The 18,544-nt window shown below is 41.8% G+C and overlaps 1 protein-coding gene across 2 annotated transcripts in view; it reads right to left on the bottom strand.

Moving 5' to 3' along the window:
- Positions 1-916: 916 nt before the first annotated feature.
- Positions 917-18,544, bottom strand: part of lpar1 (lysophosphatidic acid receptor 1) — a 33,879-nt gene continuing 16,251 nt past the window's right edge. For both annotated transcript variants that reach the window (XM_068574482.1, XM_068574483.1), the window contains exons 2-3: positions 16,911-17,666; positions 917-5,507 (exon numbers count right to left, since the gene is read on the bottom strand). In XM_068574482.1, coding sequence (XP_068430583.1) covers positions 5,185-5,507; positions 16,911-17,649 — 1,062 coding nt within the window. In that variant the 5' untranslated portion in view covers positions 17,650-17,666 and the 3' untranslated portion in view covers positions 917-5,184. The remainder of the gene's footprint in view (positions 5,508-16,910; positions 17,667-18,544) is intronic.

Raw genomic sequence — 18,544 nt, 5'->3', positions numbered from 1 at the left:
ACAAAATAGGTTTTTGTGGACAAGATGTTTATGAGTACACAAACTGGCTGTACAACCTTCCATCATATATTATAGTTGTAATTAGTTATCATGTTTTATTTTATTTTTTTTAATTATCCGAGACAAGTTGTCAACATACTATTAACTGATAAGTATGGCGAACAGTTGCCTGGACTTACACATTCTGCAGACATGGAGCAACGTTGATATTTACTTGAAGTTGAATGCCTCATAGTTATTGTGCTTTTAGCTCTTGCCTTCATCGAAACAGTAAAGTTGCTGGCTGTATCGATGCATTCTTTGTGTAAATATTTCCACCAGTGCAGCTTTAAACTGTTTAGGCTGCAGTTAGAACGTCCGTACTTAGTTTCCCACTTGGTCATAACTGCCCCCATAGTCTTCCCTCCATGGTAACCCCAAGCCCTCATTGACCTTTCAAACACTCAGAAAAGCCAACGAGAATTTTGTTAGTTGATTTCCATACAAAAGCCTGTTTGTTACCTAACAGATTAAAAACATTGAACTAACTTATACGACATCTTCTATGGGGGAAGGGTATCTGCACACTAATGTCTCTGGCAAACGCTTTCAGGCGAACCACTCTGTGTAGGAATGTGTCCGTCTCACGACGTGTAAACACACGGCTGCACACGGACCTCTGCTCCGGGTCAGAGTTGTCTAAAACGTGTGAACGACCTCGAGGTCGATTATTGAGTCTAGTCCAAAAGAAGCTGCGTGTCGTGAAGCATACGTTATCAGTCTGTCTTGTCTGTGACCTGTGATCTAGTAATGTCAGTGGCATTACTGAGGCATTGTCGTAGAGATTTTGGAAAGTCTGTTTTTGCAATCTTTATTTCAGAAAAGCTTTGAAAAATACAAAATAAAATAAAAAGGAACACGATAGTTCAGACTTTTCTCATGTTTTTATTGTTGCTGGGATATCAACACTATGACTTTGGGTGGACATTCATTGATATTGGCCCGTACAGGATATATAGAGTATGGAGATCATATTTACGTTCCACAAACTAACAGTACACGGTTTGTTAAATCAGAGGCTTGGCAACAAAAAAACATTTGAAAGCAAATGTTTCACTTTGGAAGAACAGGCTTTTTTTTGTTTGTTAGGAAGATCTCGCCGTTTGCTCCTGATAACGCACATACCATCATTCTATGAATAAACTATGGGTATGAATAGTTTTTGGTATGAAAATAACAACATTTATGGAGTGCAACACAATAAAGGCAGAAGTAGTCAGGATACGCTGGCAGGGATGTGCTCATCTGGGGAGCTAATGTGATGAAACAGTTTTTCAGGAAAGACACGTTAAAGATGGGAAAGGGACTTTGTCCTTCCCCGATGTGTGGACTCACATACACAACAACGGGCAAACGTGTTCTGACGTGCCAAGGAACGTTGCCTGAAAGAATGATGCTAAACAAAAACAAAAACAATCGAATTTGATTGCTTTGAGACTTTTTCGTTTATCAAATCAAACTAAATACAAAAAACATCTGTATTCAAGAGCTTGTTCTCATTAATATAATGTTTTAAAGTTGTAAAAATAAAGTCAAAACCGTGCAACACTGACTTTGCTGTACTTTAAGGCAATTTAAAATGATGTTTTCAGCAACACACACACACAAATAAAGAGTAGGTTAAAACCACCGGGAGATCTTGACTGGTTCAACTGCCCACCTTGCTGCGGGGCTGTACCAGCGTAATCCAGGACGCCGTGACATCACTGATGGGCGTGGCTACGATGCAACGAGGCACACTTTAAACCAGAGAGGACGGTAAAACACGACTTCTCCAAGTGGTTTTAAGTTACCCTTTCAGGAGGAGCACTGGAAGGCACTGCAAGCACAGACATCTAGTTCTGGGTCACAAACAAGTTAATAACCATAATAGTCTACAGGAAATGCATTAATTAGGCTCACAACACAAAAGAGCTTATGTCATAACAAACATAAACAAAATCCTACAGTACGTTTGGACAGATTATAAACACGTAAATTTACAAACACAAAAACACTTTCCCTTTGGTGATTAACTTTGAATAACATATTTTATGTACATACATACTGTACACATGTACTTACAACGGCCTACAAAAGAATGACACACTGGTAAACTGAGGCGTACAAAGACAGGAAGTTTAGTTGGTTTATATAACTTGAAGTGTTACTTCGTTAGAAAAATGGTGACAGTGAATGTCAAATATGGAGGTTTGAAATGAAGTTTGATCAACAGCATCTGTTGTTAGTCTTGTGAGGCATGTTGGGAAGTTAACATAAGTAAAAGATGGATAGGCTCAAAGGGAAAACTAAATGAATTAAGTTGAATTGTCTAAGAAGAAAATATCTTGAGCTGTAAAGGCACAACTATATTAAAAGGCTTTGAAGCAGTGACAAATAGAATCATCATTATGGATAAAAGAACTTAAGTTGCATCATAAACAGGGCGACATTTTGACCAACTTTGACAGGCACAAACATACCAGCTGACTTCATTTCAGCGCTGCAGCTTAAACCCCTGACAAACATCTCGCTTCCTGGAAAACATCTGCGCTTTTGGCGGCGATTCTCCCTTTTCTGTTGGCTTGTTCGGAGCCTTGTCTATGTATTTTGGCCAAAATGTGTTTTGATTCGAGTCACGACGAAAAAAAACAACCAAAGACGTTCAGCTGGCGATTTCTAACAACATGCGTCATAGCATCATCAGGCTGACTGACTTCAGCTGAGTCTCAAGTTAATAGCAGACAGTGGAGGAAATGAGATCTCATCATTCAACAAGAGTATTATCTAAAGAGTCAGTGCCCCTTTAGAAAGAATGAGACTCACAGAAATGCTTAATGTTGTGTTGTGATAAAAAAAAAAAGTCTATAAAGTTGTTGCGATAAACATCAACATGATCAGGACCCCACTCTATGCCTGTCACCAGGTTACGCATGAGACCAGTTCTGTAATATGTGCCACCTTACGGTTACAGCGAGTAGCGTTTGAAAGATCTACAGTAGTCTCTCCGCCCCCAAAACATTGTTTCTGGGTCCTCTTTAAAGACCAGGCCAGCAGCGTTTCTACAGTAGCCCAGAGTGGACAAACCAATCACTGGCTCTAGATTTTGTGCGTTCTCTTTTTCGCGCCGGTTGTCAAATTCCCCCTACGCGCTTGACAAGTGGGAGAAGTTTCAGTCAGTTAAAGTCTACAACGTTGCCACGAGGCGGCGCCAAATCTTACACGCCGCACCTTTAAATCACTGGGAAGCTTTCAACGCACGGCGTGTCCCTCTGCTCAAAACGACATGAGGAGGGATGGCGAGGAGGAGAGATACAGAATTGTTGGGGGATTATTTGTGTCTGCAGAATTTACAAAAAAGGACTGGTTCATAAAAAAATAAACATTATCATAACTCCAACCATCCTATAGTGACATAAACAAAACGTCATATATTATTTTGGATGGAAATCTGTATTACTTCATATCACCAATAACACTGTTGCAGTTAAAAAAAAAAATGTGTACATGACATTCAGTTCCTGGTTAACAGGGACGATATTTACATACTTTCCTTTGAGTATTTTTAAAGCCGGGTACTGTGGTAAAGTAGGAAGAAACTTTTCACACAAGAACATTTTAAATTGCAAATTGTAAGGAATACTGCAATAAAAAAATGCACATTGGAGTTTGGGGATTTTCAGCTAGTATTTTCAGCTAAGATTTCCATGAGCTACATTTAGTAGGCAGGACCAAAGAGTATTTTCTCCAAATTATGGAGAGAGATATTGGAACACAATGAAAAGATTGACCAGTGACCCGTTGCAAACTGGATTTGTATTGGCTGTGGCTCTACGTAAGGCAATGCAATTGGGCGTTTAGTCCGTGGGTCAGTCGACCTCTTTGGTCCAGACTGAAATATAACTTCATATATATAACTGTCAGCTGGACGACTGTGACAATTGAGTTTGTCGAGAAAGAATTCAGGCAGGAACCAATTGAATCTCGGCGTCCATGCTGTAAAACAGACGTTAGGGCCCATCTCACCTCTCGCGATCAGTAAACATTAAATTGTACTTTCACATTCACATTGAATTGTACTCTCACATAATGTTTTCAGCTTCGTGGAGATGCTCCGTAAAACCACGAGATGCAGACAAGCTCGGCACACTTCATGTCATGACCCCAAGTCTGCTAACATTCGGCAGAGATGACCATCGCCGTGTCTCCACATTACACCGTGGCACAGAGCCTGTTCTAAAACCGCAAACATCCTCCCCTTTTTGGTGAGATCCCTGGAACAACTTGTCTCTAATTCCTTAGAGGGAACAAACAACAGATCCTGGACGCCTCATGTATTTAAGTTGGAGGAAGAAACTGGATTCTTTAAAGCTTTATCAGGGGGAGAAGAGAGTCGGTGGAATAATGAGTTTAGGTCACTTATGCTGCGGAAATGAATAACGGCTCTGGTTACTTAAATAATCCATAATGGTCATTTCTGGTAGGTCGCTAAACATGTCAAACATGTCAGTATTGGTATATTCATTTATCTTATGAGCGTCAGCAGGATGTATCATAAATGTTTCACTTTGACGTCTGCATTTTGGAAAAGTTCAAACATGTGGAAATGAATCCAATTGCTTTTTTAAATTGCTATTTTAAATCTGCTATTTTTTTTATATTTGTCTAATAACATAAGGCAAAAAGAAAGAATAGTGTTCGAAAAGAGTCCTCCAATGCATGTGGAATGAAACTCCGATGGCAGTGTGATGCTGTGTGAATGCAACAGGTCTGTATGATGTAACGAGCTCTTTCTTAAGAATGGGGACCGAGAGGAAGAAGTCTGAACTGGACACAAAGTTAGAGAACACTGGAGTACTGGCATTACCTTCATTTCACAGATTACTTTTAAATAGTTCATGTAAGCAATGTCCATGACAACACATGTAAAACAATTAATAAACACCTAAGCAGAAATACTAACAACCAATCAGAGTCCTCGACGTCGTCATCCTCTTCTTCATCCAGCTCGTCATCGACTCTTCTCCCTCATCTTCATTCTCCGAGTCCTCCCCTTGCTGTCTTTAGTTCGTATCATGTTCTCCTTCTTTCAGTCAGTATCTCTAACACAGATTAACCTCCTTCAAGCAGCTGGTTTAATCCCCCGCGATCTCCAGCCCTTCCTTTTTATACCACCGAGTGTTCGTTGTTGTGGTGGTGGTGGTGGTGTGCGGCGCCACTCAGGACCGTGTGGTTGATGGACGACGCCGACCGGTCGGACCCCTCCGCCACCGCCCCGTTGACGTTCTCCTGCCGCTGGCAGCACAGGATCTGCCTGAAGGTGGCGCTCATCTCCTTGTCGCGGTAGGAGTAGATGATGGGGTTCATGGCCGAGTTGAACTCGGCGAGGAGCAGGAAGAACTTCTCGTAGGTGAGGACGTTGCAGCTGGAGCAGAAGACGTCGAGGAGGAGGATGACCAGGCCGGGGGTCCAGCAGACGATGAACGCACCTGAGGACACACAAAGCAGAGGGACCAAATTAGATATGATACAATGACTCTACATCTCTCTTGATTTATTCCCTCAATAAACATAGTAAACATTAGTTTATGTCTGAATCTCTTGTTGAAATTATTCTTCAATACAGCATGTTTAGTAAAGGATGGTACATTTAGAGTCAAATAGACCATAAAGCAAGGTACGCTTTAGGGCGGGGCTACAAGGTGACTGACAGGTCCCTACCACTGTGTTGTTCAGTCTGGAAACTGCCCGTGTTTTTGTTTGAGAACTTTAACCCTTTCAAGGTGTATTTTCAGGACATGGAGGTAATTTTGGAACCTTTTTCGTCGCCTCATTCAGAGTCCGGTTGTGCTTCACTCTCTAATGTCTCATTTGTGGTTGCAAATAAACAAGTTGGCGACGAACAAAAAGTCAAAATTTTAAGATAGACAAAATGCCATATTTGAGACTACAAAACACCAGTCCACAAAACAATGGGACTATGCCGACTTCTTAGGACAGTCTATGTGGGAGACAATATGTTATTCCCATTCTCGTTGTTGACCCTTGACCCCAATGAAGTCGCAGACGTCACGAACATGGTTTGGCTAGAGAAAAAGTTCAGTCTATGTTGTCAAATTTTCTCCAATTTGTCATGTAAATTATTAGTAGTGATGCTTCATCTGGGCCCTTAGTTCCATCCAGTTACACTAAGACACACATATTTCACTGATGATTAGTATCAAGCAGTAAAGTAGCACAAAAACACCGTTTTTGGCCCTTGTGATTTTTTGGCTTTGCTTTGCTCATGAGTCACTGTTACTAATAAATGATCAAACACGTGTTCTTCACTAATTCCTGATTTCCTGACTTTTCATGAGCCTGACGAAACACTTTGGCTGAAGTTGCAGCTAATGCCACAAAAATGTGACGGCGGCCTGACTTTCTTTTACCGCGAGAACGTGCAGCACACACAGTATTTTACCAAATCAGTATATGTAATTTACAAATTAGTATTTTTAGTGTTTAGACTTTGCGGTAAGTCGTTGACTTCCTGGATCCTTGAATTTAAATGACTTTAAATGTAAATCATGCATTTGAACAGTGACGACTTGCTTTGGTCTTACACTGACTCACAATGAGAGACAGTGATTCACTGGCGCTTAAACTCGAGTACTGATGACGTGATCAAACCGGCATGTCTTTATAGTTTCACCTTAAAACATGTGAGGCCTTCCACAACCTCCACCTTAAACATATCAGGTTAATGTCTTCCTGGGTTTAAACCAGGCACACATCTCCTTGTCTTTCCTCTCCCTCTACTGAACCACAAAAAAGTAAAGAAGCAGAAGAATTGGGCACTTAAAATGTTACTACAAGACAACCACTGCTAGAATCTTAACATTCACAGTATCGCAGCTGAAGCCACTCTGCCTTGGAGCTAGTGTTGATGATTTTGGTCTTTGTTGAAACAAAGGGGGCGAAAAAAACACACTCTCCAACCACATCTCCATCATCACTTGAGAACCGCACTATCAGCCTAGAAAAGAAAAACACTCATGTCACTTTGCAACCTCATCTAAAACCTTTTGAGGACAAAGTACTTTTGTTGTACAGTGTTTTCAAGTTCTTTATTATTGCGGCTGCATTAGGTTATCGGTAATAGCACTTAAAGGCTTATTTCTAAGTTATAAATATAGATAAATGCATGGTAATATTAAATACATATCATCATTCCATTACCCTTAATTGTTTTTGATAGAAGATACACTCGTAAAACAACTGGAAAAGGTTCAACATGCTAACACCAAAGAGATTTGAAAGCGGAATGGTTTTCGAGAGGTTGTGTAAGTGGAATAGTTACATATTATTGATCTTCTAATGGGAGAGAGACAACACTTTTAGCATTTAACTATTTTCCACAAACAATTTCCATTATTTGACTTGATCAAGTTTTCAAAATAAAAGCCCAGATGTAGTAGATGCAGTAAATAATTTCCCTTCGGGGATCAATAAAGTAATTATCAATCAATCAATCAGTCTGTCTGTCTGTCTGTCTGTCTGTCTGTCTGTCTGTCTGTCTGTCTGTCTGTCTGTCTGTCTGCCTGTCATCCATCCATCCATCCATCTATCTATCTGTCTATCTGTCTATCTATCTATCTATAAGCTTTTTGTCAGTGCATTCCATAACACACCATATGATATGATCTGCTTCTGAAAAGCATGTAATGGTTTAAGTAAGGAAATGTTGGGAAACTAAAACGTCAGGTTCATCGTAAAAGGCACACTATTTGTGCTACTGGCCACAACTAAAGGACAACTGCAGGACATTACACTCTTGAGACAGTGGAGCAAAGGTTCTCGATGAGAAACAGGGCGAGCAGAGACCGGGGGGGGGGAGACGATATTGACAGGCAGGTCTGTTATCTGTTAGGGTTTTGTAGGCGGCAGCTGCAGCGAAGGCTTGACCTCACTTCTCAGCTATGCAGGCAGACTCTCCAGAGTTTGATATATTTCTCAAACGCTTCGGCAGAAAAACTGTCTGAGCTCGTTGTGTGGAAGTGAAACATCTTTCTCTGAACGGGATTCAGCACAGAAAAAAAAGAGAAGCTCGAAACTTCAAGTAAAAAAACAAAAGGAAAAATATTTCAGACAAGCATTATGCTTGTTCATTATTAGACCATATTTCGTGCTTTTAGCATCACCGTCTCATTTTGATTTAGTGCTGTTGGAAACACGTAGCTGGCTCATGAACCCATATTCATGTCCGAGTAAGGCAAAAAAACATTGTGAAATAGTTCCTTGAGTTTCATATAACCTGCTGCTTCTTTAACACGAGCTGTTCTGTTTTGAATGGAGAGCAAAACGTGTATATTTTCAGGATGTTTCTCCTGACTTTTACCCCAGAGAGTGAGAAAGAAAACAGTCTTTGTGTGAAGCTATGACCGGAGAGGTCTTACTCTCCAATCCTTTCATTTCCTCTCTGGATCAGGAGTATGCGGTCACTTGTGTTACACCCTCCATCGCAAAACACTGCCCCCTTCACTCATACACCAAACAAAAAACGTGCACGGTTTACCACATAGGGAAGGGTTAGCCCCACAGAGGGGTAGTTTTTGTTCACGGTAGGAACAAACAGATAGTTTGGCCCAAGTGAATCGGTTCGCCCCGTCAGGACCTGAAAATGCCACATGGAGGGAAACGAGACGAGAGGAATGGAAAGTCAGTGGAGGAGAGTAAATAAACACAGCTCCAGTGCCGGCCTGGAAAATCTGCAAATGTATGAAAAACTACTTTTCTATACTTCTGATGCAAAGGAGCAAGAGGCGTGTATGGTTGTGGCCATAGCAAGAGTGTCCTATGTGACATATGTGGCCTCATGCAGAAACATTCAATTCATTAGATATGTTTTCTTAATTAGAGGCAAAATAAGAGAAGTCAAGTCCAGATCGTATCAGCTCTTCCTCAGGTGTGCTGAAAGATGAAACCAGCTGGATCACACATTGGATGTTATGTGGCCGATTGTCATCAGCATAGTTAACGCCCCTTAACACCAAATAAGGGCAGTCCTTGTGCTGTGTGCAAGTACTCCGACTCATGGCCAAGAATTGGAAGAATGCATTTTCTTTATGGTCAAATAAATTTAAGTAAACGTTAGATCTTTGTAGAGAGTTAAAGTAAAAAAATCTAAATGCATTAAAGAGACGTTTTATAAACATTTACATGTATTATTATTTACATTTTATATGTCCTTGTGTTGGACAGTCTTTACTTTAAAGAATGTGAAAACATTGGGGAATCCCCAAAAATATTGTCTGCTAAAAAAAATTAAAAAAAAATAAGGAGGGCATATAAAATGTATGAAAAAAAAGCATAGGGCCAATTACATTTGGCCCTATGTCCTTATTTCCTAATTTTGACATCCTGATTTTCAACAGTCAAAACTTTGACTTGGTTTCTCCATTCTCTCTCTCTTTTTTTTGTTACCAGTAATACTACTGTATTTTTCATTATCAACCCCTGCTGACATGCTTTCTTAGTTTTTTCTTTCTTTCCTTGGCGGAAATGGGCTTCCATCAGAGAGAGAGCAGAGGGCTGTGGGAAAAGAAATAAGGAAATAATGGAAACCAGACAACAGCAATGAACTCCGCACTCCCACAAACACAGACACACATGCAAAAGTGCGGGAAGAAGAGGATGAACACTCATGTGTGGAGACACACGCGCACATGCTAACGCTCACTTACATAACTACACATGGCTCCAAGACAAATGGAGGAGCACTCAGCACTTGGACGATGATGAGAAAGCACTCAGTGGCTGTAAGGCTAAACCAATTACAAAGGTTTTGTTCCTTTGACTGAGCAATGATATTGGTCTTATTCTGTCCCCGCACACCACATTAGGAGATGCAGATCTCTTCCCTTATCTAACTTGGTGTTTGTTACGGGAGGCTTGGCTCTAATGGCCGGCCGTGTCGGGTTTCCCTTGGGGAGAAATGCATCATTAGGAGGTTCATAACGTTGTTCACCAGTGTCGCTGTCTGCGGCAGCTTGTTGTGCCGTTCACTCACATGTAATGCGCTGCAGAATTCCATAAACGTAGGGTCAAACGGCTTAAAGGATCACGCTAGTGCTTTTGTATGTTGAGAGGTAATGAACATTATGTCATCCAGCTTTGTCAGAGTCACACTGAGGGGCGGTCAGGAGTGTTTGGGTTTTTTCGGTGGAGCGGTTTCCACGGAACACACTGTCGACAACTGACATACAATGTTTTTCTTTTTTAATGACCACAGCTCTTCCCTTAACTTAACCAAGTGTTTATGCTTATGAGCAAGTAGTCATATCTCAATCTTAAACCACAATCTTTCCCTAACTTCAACAAGCTGGGAAGCACAAAAACACAAGATGTCAAATGTACCTTTTATGAGATACATTGCTTAGTTATGTCTTTTTGTGCTGGGAACTAGCCAAAGGCAGTTTGTAGTTTTTAAGATGGAACGGAAAATTAAGAAAAGACAACATAGACTGGCTGACACTTCATAGCACCGCTAGAGCACCGTCCTAGTGCAATGACGTCATTGGCCTCCATTGATAATTAATACTGGCCTCGCGGTGTGAACACAGCATTGCTAAAGTGTACTTTAAAGGAAGTTAAAGTCATTCAAAACTTTCAGAAGAAAAGACATTTCAGAATATTGAGAGGAAGATGGAATTGCACAACCTTGTGTGAAGCCCTTTAACGCTCTCACGCCTCTGAGCTCCTCTACACTGGGCGATTCATTCGTGCAGCTTCACATTCTGCTACCTGGGATCCTTCAGGGTGGCTTAAGTTTCCACTCATGTTCAATCCTCTCAGGCCTTTAAATATGAATAAACATCCAATATTGAATTACTGCTCTCATTCTTCTGTGTGTCTCACCGCATTACTTCTCAGTAAACCCCCGCCCCTCTCTCATTCACTTATCTCTCTTTTCTTAAATACTTCAAACCTTTCTTTCTCCAAACTGTCTTCCTTTTCTTTGCCCATCCCTCTATCATATTTCCTCACCCGACCATCGTCTGTGGCCGCGAGCCTGCTGAAATGAGACCGAAGCCATTATTCTGAAATGGTTGCTTCCCGTTTGTCCGCCAAGGGATTTCTTTTTTTCTCCACATTTTTCCCACATCATCAACTTCGAAACACACACACACACTGGCGATTAAATTGATGTTCCCATTCAGCAGCTGAGTGTTTACAATTATTGATAAAGAGGCTTGTGGTGGACACTAGAGATGGAGTCTGGTGACGGTGATCGTCACGGTGATCTAATGGGCCGAGTAGCGAGCTGTCGACTGAAAGTACAGTGAGGTCTTTGAAAGGGCAATAATGAAGTTTTTTCGGCTGTGACAAGCAGCCTGGAAGATATCTGTGGAAGATATCTGTTGTTGGTCAGCAGCAGTGACTCATTCATCTCCACCTCACTTCTCCCTTTTCTTCTCAAACTGTTTGGGAATGAAAAAAGCAAAAGAAGACAAATGTCGGCAGTAAAAAGGAAACACCCTTGGACTGTTGTGTTCTGTAATGGTTTAGATCAAATCCAGATTGTTTGCCACAGTCACCAACTTCTGAGTCCAATTCTATACCTTTATTACTTGAACTTTTAAACTGATACCAGACCAGTGTTATAACTGTTTTAGCATTTCAGCTTATCACTAATAGTTACAGTGGCTTCAGTCTTTGAACGCGGGTGTTTTCTAATTTCCAAATCAACACTATTCGGCCCCAAAGCAAATGGTGCCAAATATGTATTTTTATAATCTTGTGTTATCCTAACGGACAGACTTGAGATTGTTCAGTTGTTAATTGCAGGCCCACCAATCCAGTCAGTGTGCGGCGGGCGCTTGAGGACACTGACGATGTTCGAGCGGAGCTTGCCAGAAAGGAACAACTGGCTGGACAGGAACAGGATCCATGCAGACAGACGCTGCTGTCGGGAGCGACTAGGAAAGCTTGCATTCTTGTGTTAAGCGCTTCACACAAACACATAAAACACAGGACATTGCGAGGGTCGCAGTCAGCTCTGTAGTTCCAGAGAGAAGGAAACGTTTGTGTGTTTGCGTGTCAATTTTGGAATCCACCCCGTATGCTTCTCTAACATTGATTGGTTCTACATCGTGGGTTTCAGTCAGCGATGTGGCATCTGTGTGCATGTGTCGGGATGATGGTATGTCTTGGCGCTCCGCACTGTCTGAAGATGCGGGCGCGTCCAGCACCAATGGGCTTTGACATAATCGAATCATTCACAGACGACCCCGGCATGAGGCAGCACCTGACGCACAGGGAACAAGGGTCCTGCTGGATGCAGTCCAGTCATCGATGAGCGATGGAGGGAATCTCTGTCGGTGTCAATCAAACATCCAGCAAGATTGTCTGTGCACAGATCGGTATCATTTGACTAGATTGGGTTAATGTGTGAAGTAGAGACACAGTACATCTGCATTAAAAAGCTGATATCTGCCGATATATTAGCCGGGCCAATTTCTACATAATAACTAAATATCTTCATAGCATCACATGACCTAAACATCATGGTGTGATCATAGCTGTGGAGTTTTCTTGGAAGTGTAAAGATACTTTTGAAACCGGCATTGTTTACATCCATGCTTAAGTTTATTCAGATGCTGTGGATCACGTAAACAGCAAATTCTGTTTGGATATTCTGAATTAAGCATTATTCTGAGTAGAGAGTTTTCCGTTTTTACTGCAGTTTACGACACACAGCCTCCAGTTTAAACTACTGCATTGTGTCCCCTGCATGTGTGTTTTTGATATGCAACACACAGCCGTTTGTAGAATATTTGCTCATTAGCACTACTAGTGGTGTAAAAACTCCTTTAACTATCTTTAACTTTCTGTTTGTGTTTATGTTCTATTTCTCTGTGTCCCTTTCTCTATTCTCTTTGGAAAAACATCTTTTTTTTCAACAAGTCAGATTCTGGTTTAGTTTTCCCATCATTTGACGAAGTGAGAACTTCTAACTCTACATGAACGGAGCCAAGCTTGTGTCCCACTGTTCCTGTGGGGTTTACGTGAGAGTGCGAGAGTCTCTGTGTATACACGCTTGTGCTGCGCTTATGAATGTGTGCAAGTGCGTGCAACCAACTTTCCATCTCGTCCTTTCCCCTCAGGGAAGGAAATCACCCATGGCTGGTTTTACAGCCTCTTGAGAGGGACAAGTGGACAGAGGACAGCAGGCAGCAGGGGAGCACTTATCGTCATGTGGTCGGCAGCTGGGAGCCGCTGGACGCCGGGAGGTTTACTTCCTCGTCAAAGGCTGAACCCAGTACTCACCCCGTTAGAGACGTAGTTACCTTTCTTTGTTTAACTTTGGACAGTGTCAGACAAAAAGAGACAAAGAGGGGTTTTCTTTTTGTTTAAATGAAACAGGAGATCAAGTGTCCAAGAGAGTGGAATAAGGGATTGTACTGTTAATCCAATGGAAACAGCAAACTAAGCAAACTACCCCTCTATCGGAACAACGAAAAAGAAAACTGCTATTTTCTCATCACACCCTCGCTCAAAAGACTTACTTTCCCACTGAGTGTTTGGCATCGGTAAAGAGAAGGATTAAATTTTTTTTTACTGGAATCTGAAACCATCAGGATTCAAATCAATAATGCTGAGATTTATTGAACTACTGAACAGCAGTTAAACTATTCATACCACAGGCAGACGAAGGCTTTTGAGTTATTTTGAAATTGCGTGTTTTTCCGACTTACTTAGTTTGTGAACTTATTAAGTTCAATGATTTTCCCTCAACCTAAAAGTTGAGGGACAAAAGCTTGGACAGCAGTGGAGCGTCACCATCTAAAGCGCTGGGCGACGGCAAGCGTCCTGACTGAGCGTCAGTATGTGATGAGTTGAGTTGAGAACACATTGCCACATTGCATTACTGGAAAAAGTTTTTGTTTGTACACAGTCCTTTTCATACCGATGTTAGAGTGAAAATTAAAAAAAAGAGGTATCAGTCAAGCACACTTACATTTAAGAATATGGTTGAACTTTCCATTAACCGCAGCCGGCTGTAACCTTTCAGAGATGCAGCAAATAGGAGCAGCAGTTCATTCCCTCAGAGTCGGGGATTTCACTTCTCCTTCAGTATATTGCATCCTGTCGATTCCAGATCCACTTCTAGATTAAAGCCTCAACTGTCCCCTCTTGACCCCAGGTTGGTCCCTTAGTGGTAGAACCTCACATTGAGCAATTCCAAAAAGAGGGCATGTTGTATTTTGTTTCAGTTTAGTTATTTTTTAGGGGGGAGGATATATTATCAAGTGTTATTGAATGACTCAGACTTTTCTCTGAAGTGGTAAATACAACACTGACTAGAACGTGAGGAGCAGCTGCAACGGCAGGATGAACCAATACAAGTAATCCAGTCACAATTTACTTTATGTCTAGCCTATCACCTTGTAGCCTTGAGAAGACATGGAGCTGTCTGCAGATGAGAAACAGAACCGGCGCATCAAGTTAAACAAGCAGAAACAAACAAGGCATCTCCACGCAGCAGAACACGCATGTTCTCCCAGTTTTAAACATGCCGTCAACTGCTGCTTTCCACCGCTTTGAATTAAGTGCGGAGTAAAGACAACAGAGGCAACAGGATGAGATAACGCAGCGCATAACACAGAATCCTTCGGTATGTTTTGTCTGGGACCAACACATCCTGGCTTCCAGGCAGTAAGAAGTCTTTTTTCCCACAATTCACACTCCAATTTACTTTACACACAGCTGAGTTAGTGTGCTACTGTGCTATAATGTAAGGAGAAAAAACATGCCTCTATTCATTACACACCACTGAAGAGGCCTGGAGACTTGCAAAGTTGGAAACGTTCCTTGACTGCATGGATGGACATAAAACTGTCAGACTGCACTCACAGCTCAGCTCCAACATAAAGCAGGCGCTGCTGCATCTGTAGAGCGCGTGTCACTGCATGTGTGTCTTTACCGCCACCTCAGTACAGTACACTGAAGGACAATTACAAATCATTACAATTTGCTTCTGGTTTTCACAAGTTTGAACCTCATTTATTTTCCCTCATGCAGACCTTATAAGCACAGTGTCTCAGAGCGCCCTTATATTGCCCTACAAGACGGAATCTAACTGATAAGGTTCTTTTATCAGCTGTAGACGGGCGATAACTGTGGTTTAGCTGTGAATATTTCACAATTGCTGACAAAAATTGACAGTCTTATAAACATGCGCTCATACTATCTTTAAATAATGCCGGAGACAAGGAGGGGTCTTAATATACCAATATCCAGCTCCGATCGAAACTCTCTGGTTGAGCTCCCGTCTCTTTAAGAACCCTTCTTTAAAAAGTTCTTGTTGAAGCATATGCTTCCTGATCGGACGCCCATAAAAAAACAGAATGGATGGTCTTGTTCTCTGTTCGTAGGGTGGTAGGCACTCCAGATACACAAATGTTTGAAAAGGTTTTCCATGACATGTCACCTTTATTACACAGCATTGCATCTGTCCCATTTAATGACAAGCCTTCTCAGTAAGTGTTAGTTGCCTGGTTAAAATCTTTTTTTTCTATGACTGAGACGAGGCGGCACCGGCATCCCTAAACACAAACTATGACTGTCAGCATGCAATATTGTTGAGGAGAAAATTGTAGTTTGGAAAATAAAGCGTGACCAAAATCTCTCATTATTTTCATGAAGAAAAAAAATGAATGCAAGTTAGCCGCTAACTGAATGTTCGTCCACGGAGCTTTCGTTGGCAGAAGAGCAGTCAGGACTCGGAGTAATGTCGACTATTTACCTAGCAATGTTTACTTACTTAAATTGTTAAGTTTACAAAGACAACAACTGGGCTTTGGGGATAGAAATAAGGAGATATTTTGATTAGAAACTGTACATTGACTGAAATGTACTATAATTCAATAATAATTCACCATAATCTGATGTAAAAAAACTAAAAAAAAGACGAAAACACCAACAGTTATCATTAAATAAAACTACAATACAATGGTTACATTTTCTTAGACTTAGATGAAACTAAAATGCCCAGACTTTTAGTGAACTAATACAAAAACAGGATACAGTCATGTTCAGTCTAACTGTACTGTGTGCTGTACATTAGACATGTTGTCCAGTCTGGGGTTAAACCAAGATATTTAAAGATGCGTTTGGGAGATGTCGTGAAGACCATCTGCGAGCACTTTTCTCATGTTACTGCAAAATCATTCCTCAATGTTTGTATTTTCCCACCAAATTTGCAGAAGTCTGCTCTGTTCCATCTCCACTTTCATTTTCTTCAGGAAATGAAGAAAGTGATTTTGCTTACGGTGAAAGAACAAATCTTTGTTCTTTGCATTCAAACTATGGCTGTGAAAGCAGCAACGCTGACATTCTCCATCCACCGAGGGGCTCAATCTGGTTTAAATAAAGTCAACATACCACATCTGTCAATGTGCAATGGCAGCAATATTTCCATCTACTCCACCTCTGCACCTGAAATCAACTGCACCCAGCCGCTCGGCTACAGACACTCACGGTCGCCTTTTGGCCTCAGCAAAATGAATCGCTACGACCGCTCTTTGTGAAAACTGCTCGTTTACAATCACGGCGCATGAGAGGGGATTTCGAAGGGGACGGTTTTGGCCAAGATGATGTATCTGAGGCCTACAGTCGTGCAAGGCGGATACTTGTGTCTGTGCTGAATAGAGCCGTCAACAGATTCATTGTTCTGCTGCTGCTGACTTCAAATGTTGCATCCACTGCTACAGAGATATAGGACTGGATATACACAGTAGATGTAGCTTGCAAAATACAGATTAATGCAGTATAGAAATAGATAAGTGGAGATAAGTGGTGGGCGGACAGACAGACAGACAGACAGACTGACGGTATCTCTTCCTTACCCAACACAATCACCACGGTTTTCAGCAGAGACATCATGGTATCTCGGTTGCGCCGAGGCCCGGAGCTGTGCCGCGACATCCTCATGGTCCTCTGGCGCACATAGACAAAGATGTGGGCATAGAGCGTCACCATGACAACGAAGGTCACGAGGTTAAACACCGCCCAGAAGACCAGGTAGGAGTTGCTGTAAAGCGGCGCCATGTTGGAGCAGTAATCCAGACTACAGATGCAGTTCCAGCCCACGCTGGGGATGGCCCCCATGACGATGGACATGGTCCAGATGATGACGATCACCACCACCACGCGGCGGTTGCTCATGCGCGTGTGCAGCTGCATGCGGAAGACGGTGATGTGGCGCTCGATGGCGATGGCGAGCAGGTTGGCCACGGACGCCGTCAGGCTGGTGTCGATCAAGCCCTGGCGCAGCAGCCAGGTGGACACGGTCAGGCGCCTGGTGTTCGGGCCCGTGTTGAACATCAAGTAGAAGTAGGCCAGTCCGGCGAAGAAGTCAGCGGCCGCCAGGTTGGCCATCAGGTAGTAGATGGGGAAGTGGAATCTCCTGTTGACGTAGATGGCGATCATCACCAGGAGGTTGGCGAGCATGATGAAGATGCACACGGTGATGCCCAGGCCCATCACCAGCCGGCTGACGGTGTTCCATTCCGTGGCGAGGTTCTTGCCACTGCGGTTGTAGAAGAAGGCGATGGTCTCGTTGTAGTAGCACTGCTCCTGGTCCATGGTGGCGGTGAGGCTTTCTGACGGGATGAAATTAAATCGGCATGTTAGGAACGATTTATATGTAAACTGTTGGTACATGTATACACGCACGGATGATTTTACTTTTAAAAAGCAAAGTTTATTTTTTACATGCACTGTTCTGCAACAGTGCTCATCATCTCAAGACAATGCCCACATATTAACAATACCACAGAGGTGTATATGGTAAAGGAAAATTATTTCTAGATTTATTTCCGCCAGTTTGGAAATCACAAAAGATAGCCTGAAGTGAGCAATATGTGAGTAGCACTTAATAATAAGTGCACACTATTTCGTATTAGTATAGCATGAATAAAGCATTAACTAATTATTTATAAAGCATTAATCCAACATGAATACTTATTAGTAACTCATGTATAAACACAGTTATGAATGATTAGTTCTTGATGTGGTTACATCTGGGCCCATGTAATTTATTATTCCAAAATTACAACATTTGTACGTCTGAATTGCATAGGTCACGCCAGCTCAATAATTTGAATTATATATTTAAATATGCTATATATATTCACAAATCGGAATTATCAATCAATACGTCCAAATGACCATAATATGGTAAAAAAAAAAAAGGTTTTCTTTCGCATGAGAAAAGGCTTTTCAGAAATAACATACAAATAATGCATTCACAAGAGTTGAGGACACCTAAACAAATTCCGTCGACACTAAACAGAACGTGTGTTTTTTACGCTTCTGTCAAGAATGAGCTAATCCATACTTTCTTGGAAAAACTGATAAATTCCTCTTTCATAACGCTCAACACAAAGCAGCGCTTTAGGAAACATGTGGACGTATAAGCCACTTCCTGAAACATGGAAAAAGAACCCCCTCCCTTTGGATTTAGACACGACATCATTAG

This window comes from Clinocottus analis, unplaced genomic scaffold, assembly GCF_023055335.1.
Source record: "Clinocottus analis isolate CAN_PGR_092001 unplaced genomic scaffold, fCliAna1.0.p SCAF_13, whole genome shotgun sequence".
NCBI lineage: Eukaryota > Metazoa > Chordata > Actinopteri > Perciformes > Cottidae > Clinocottus > Clinocottus analis.
This window is presented reverse-complemented; position numbering and strand designations above follow the sequence as displayed.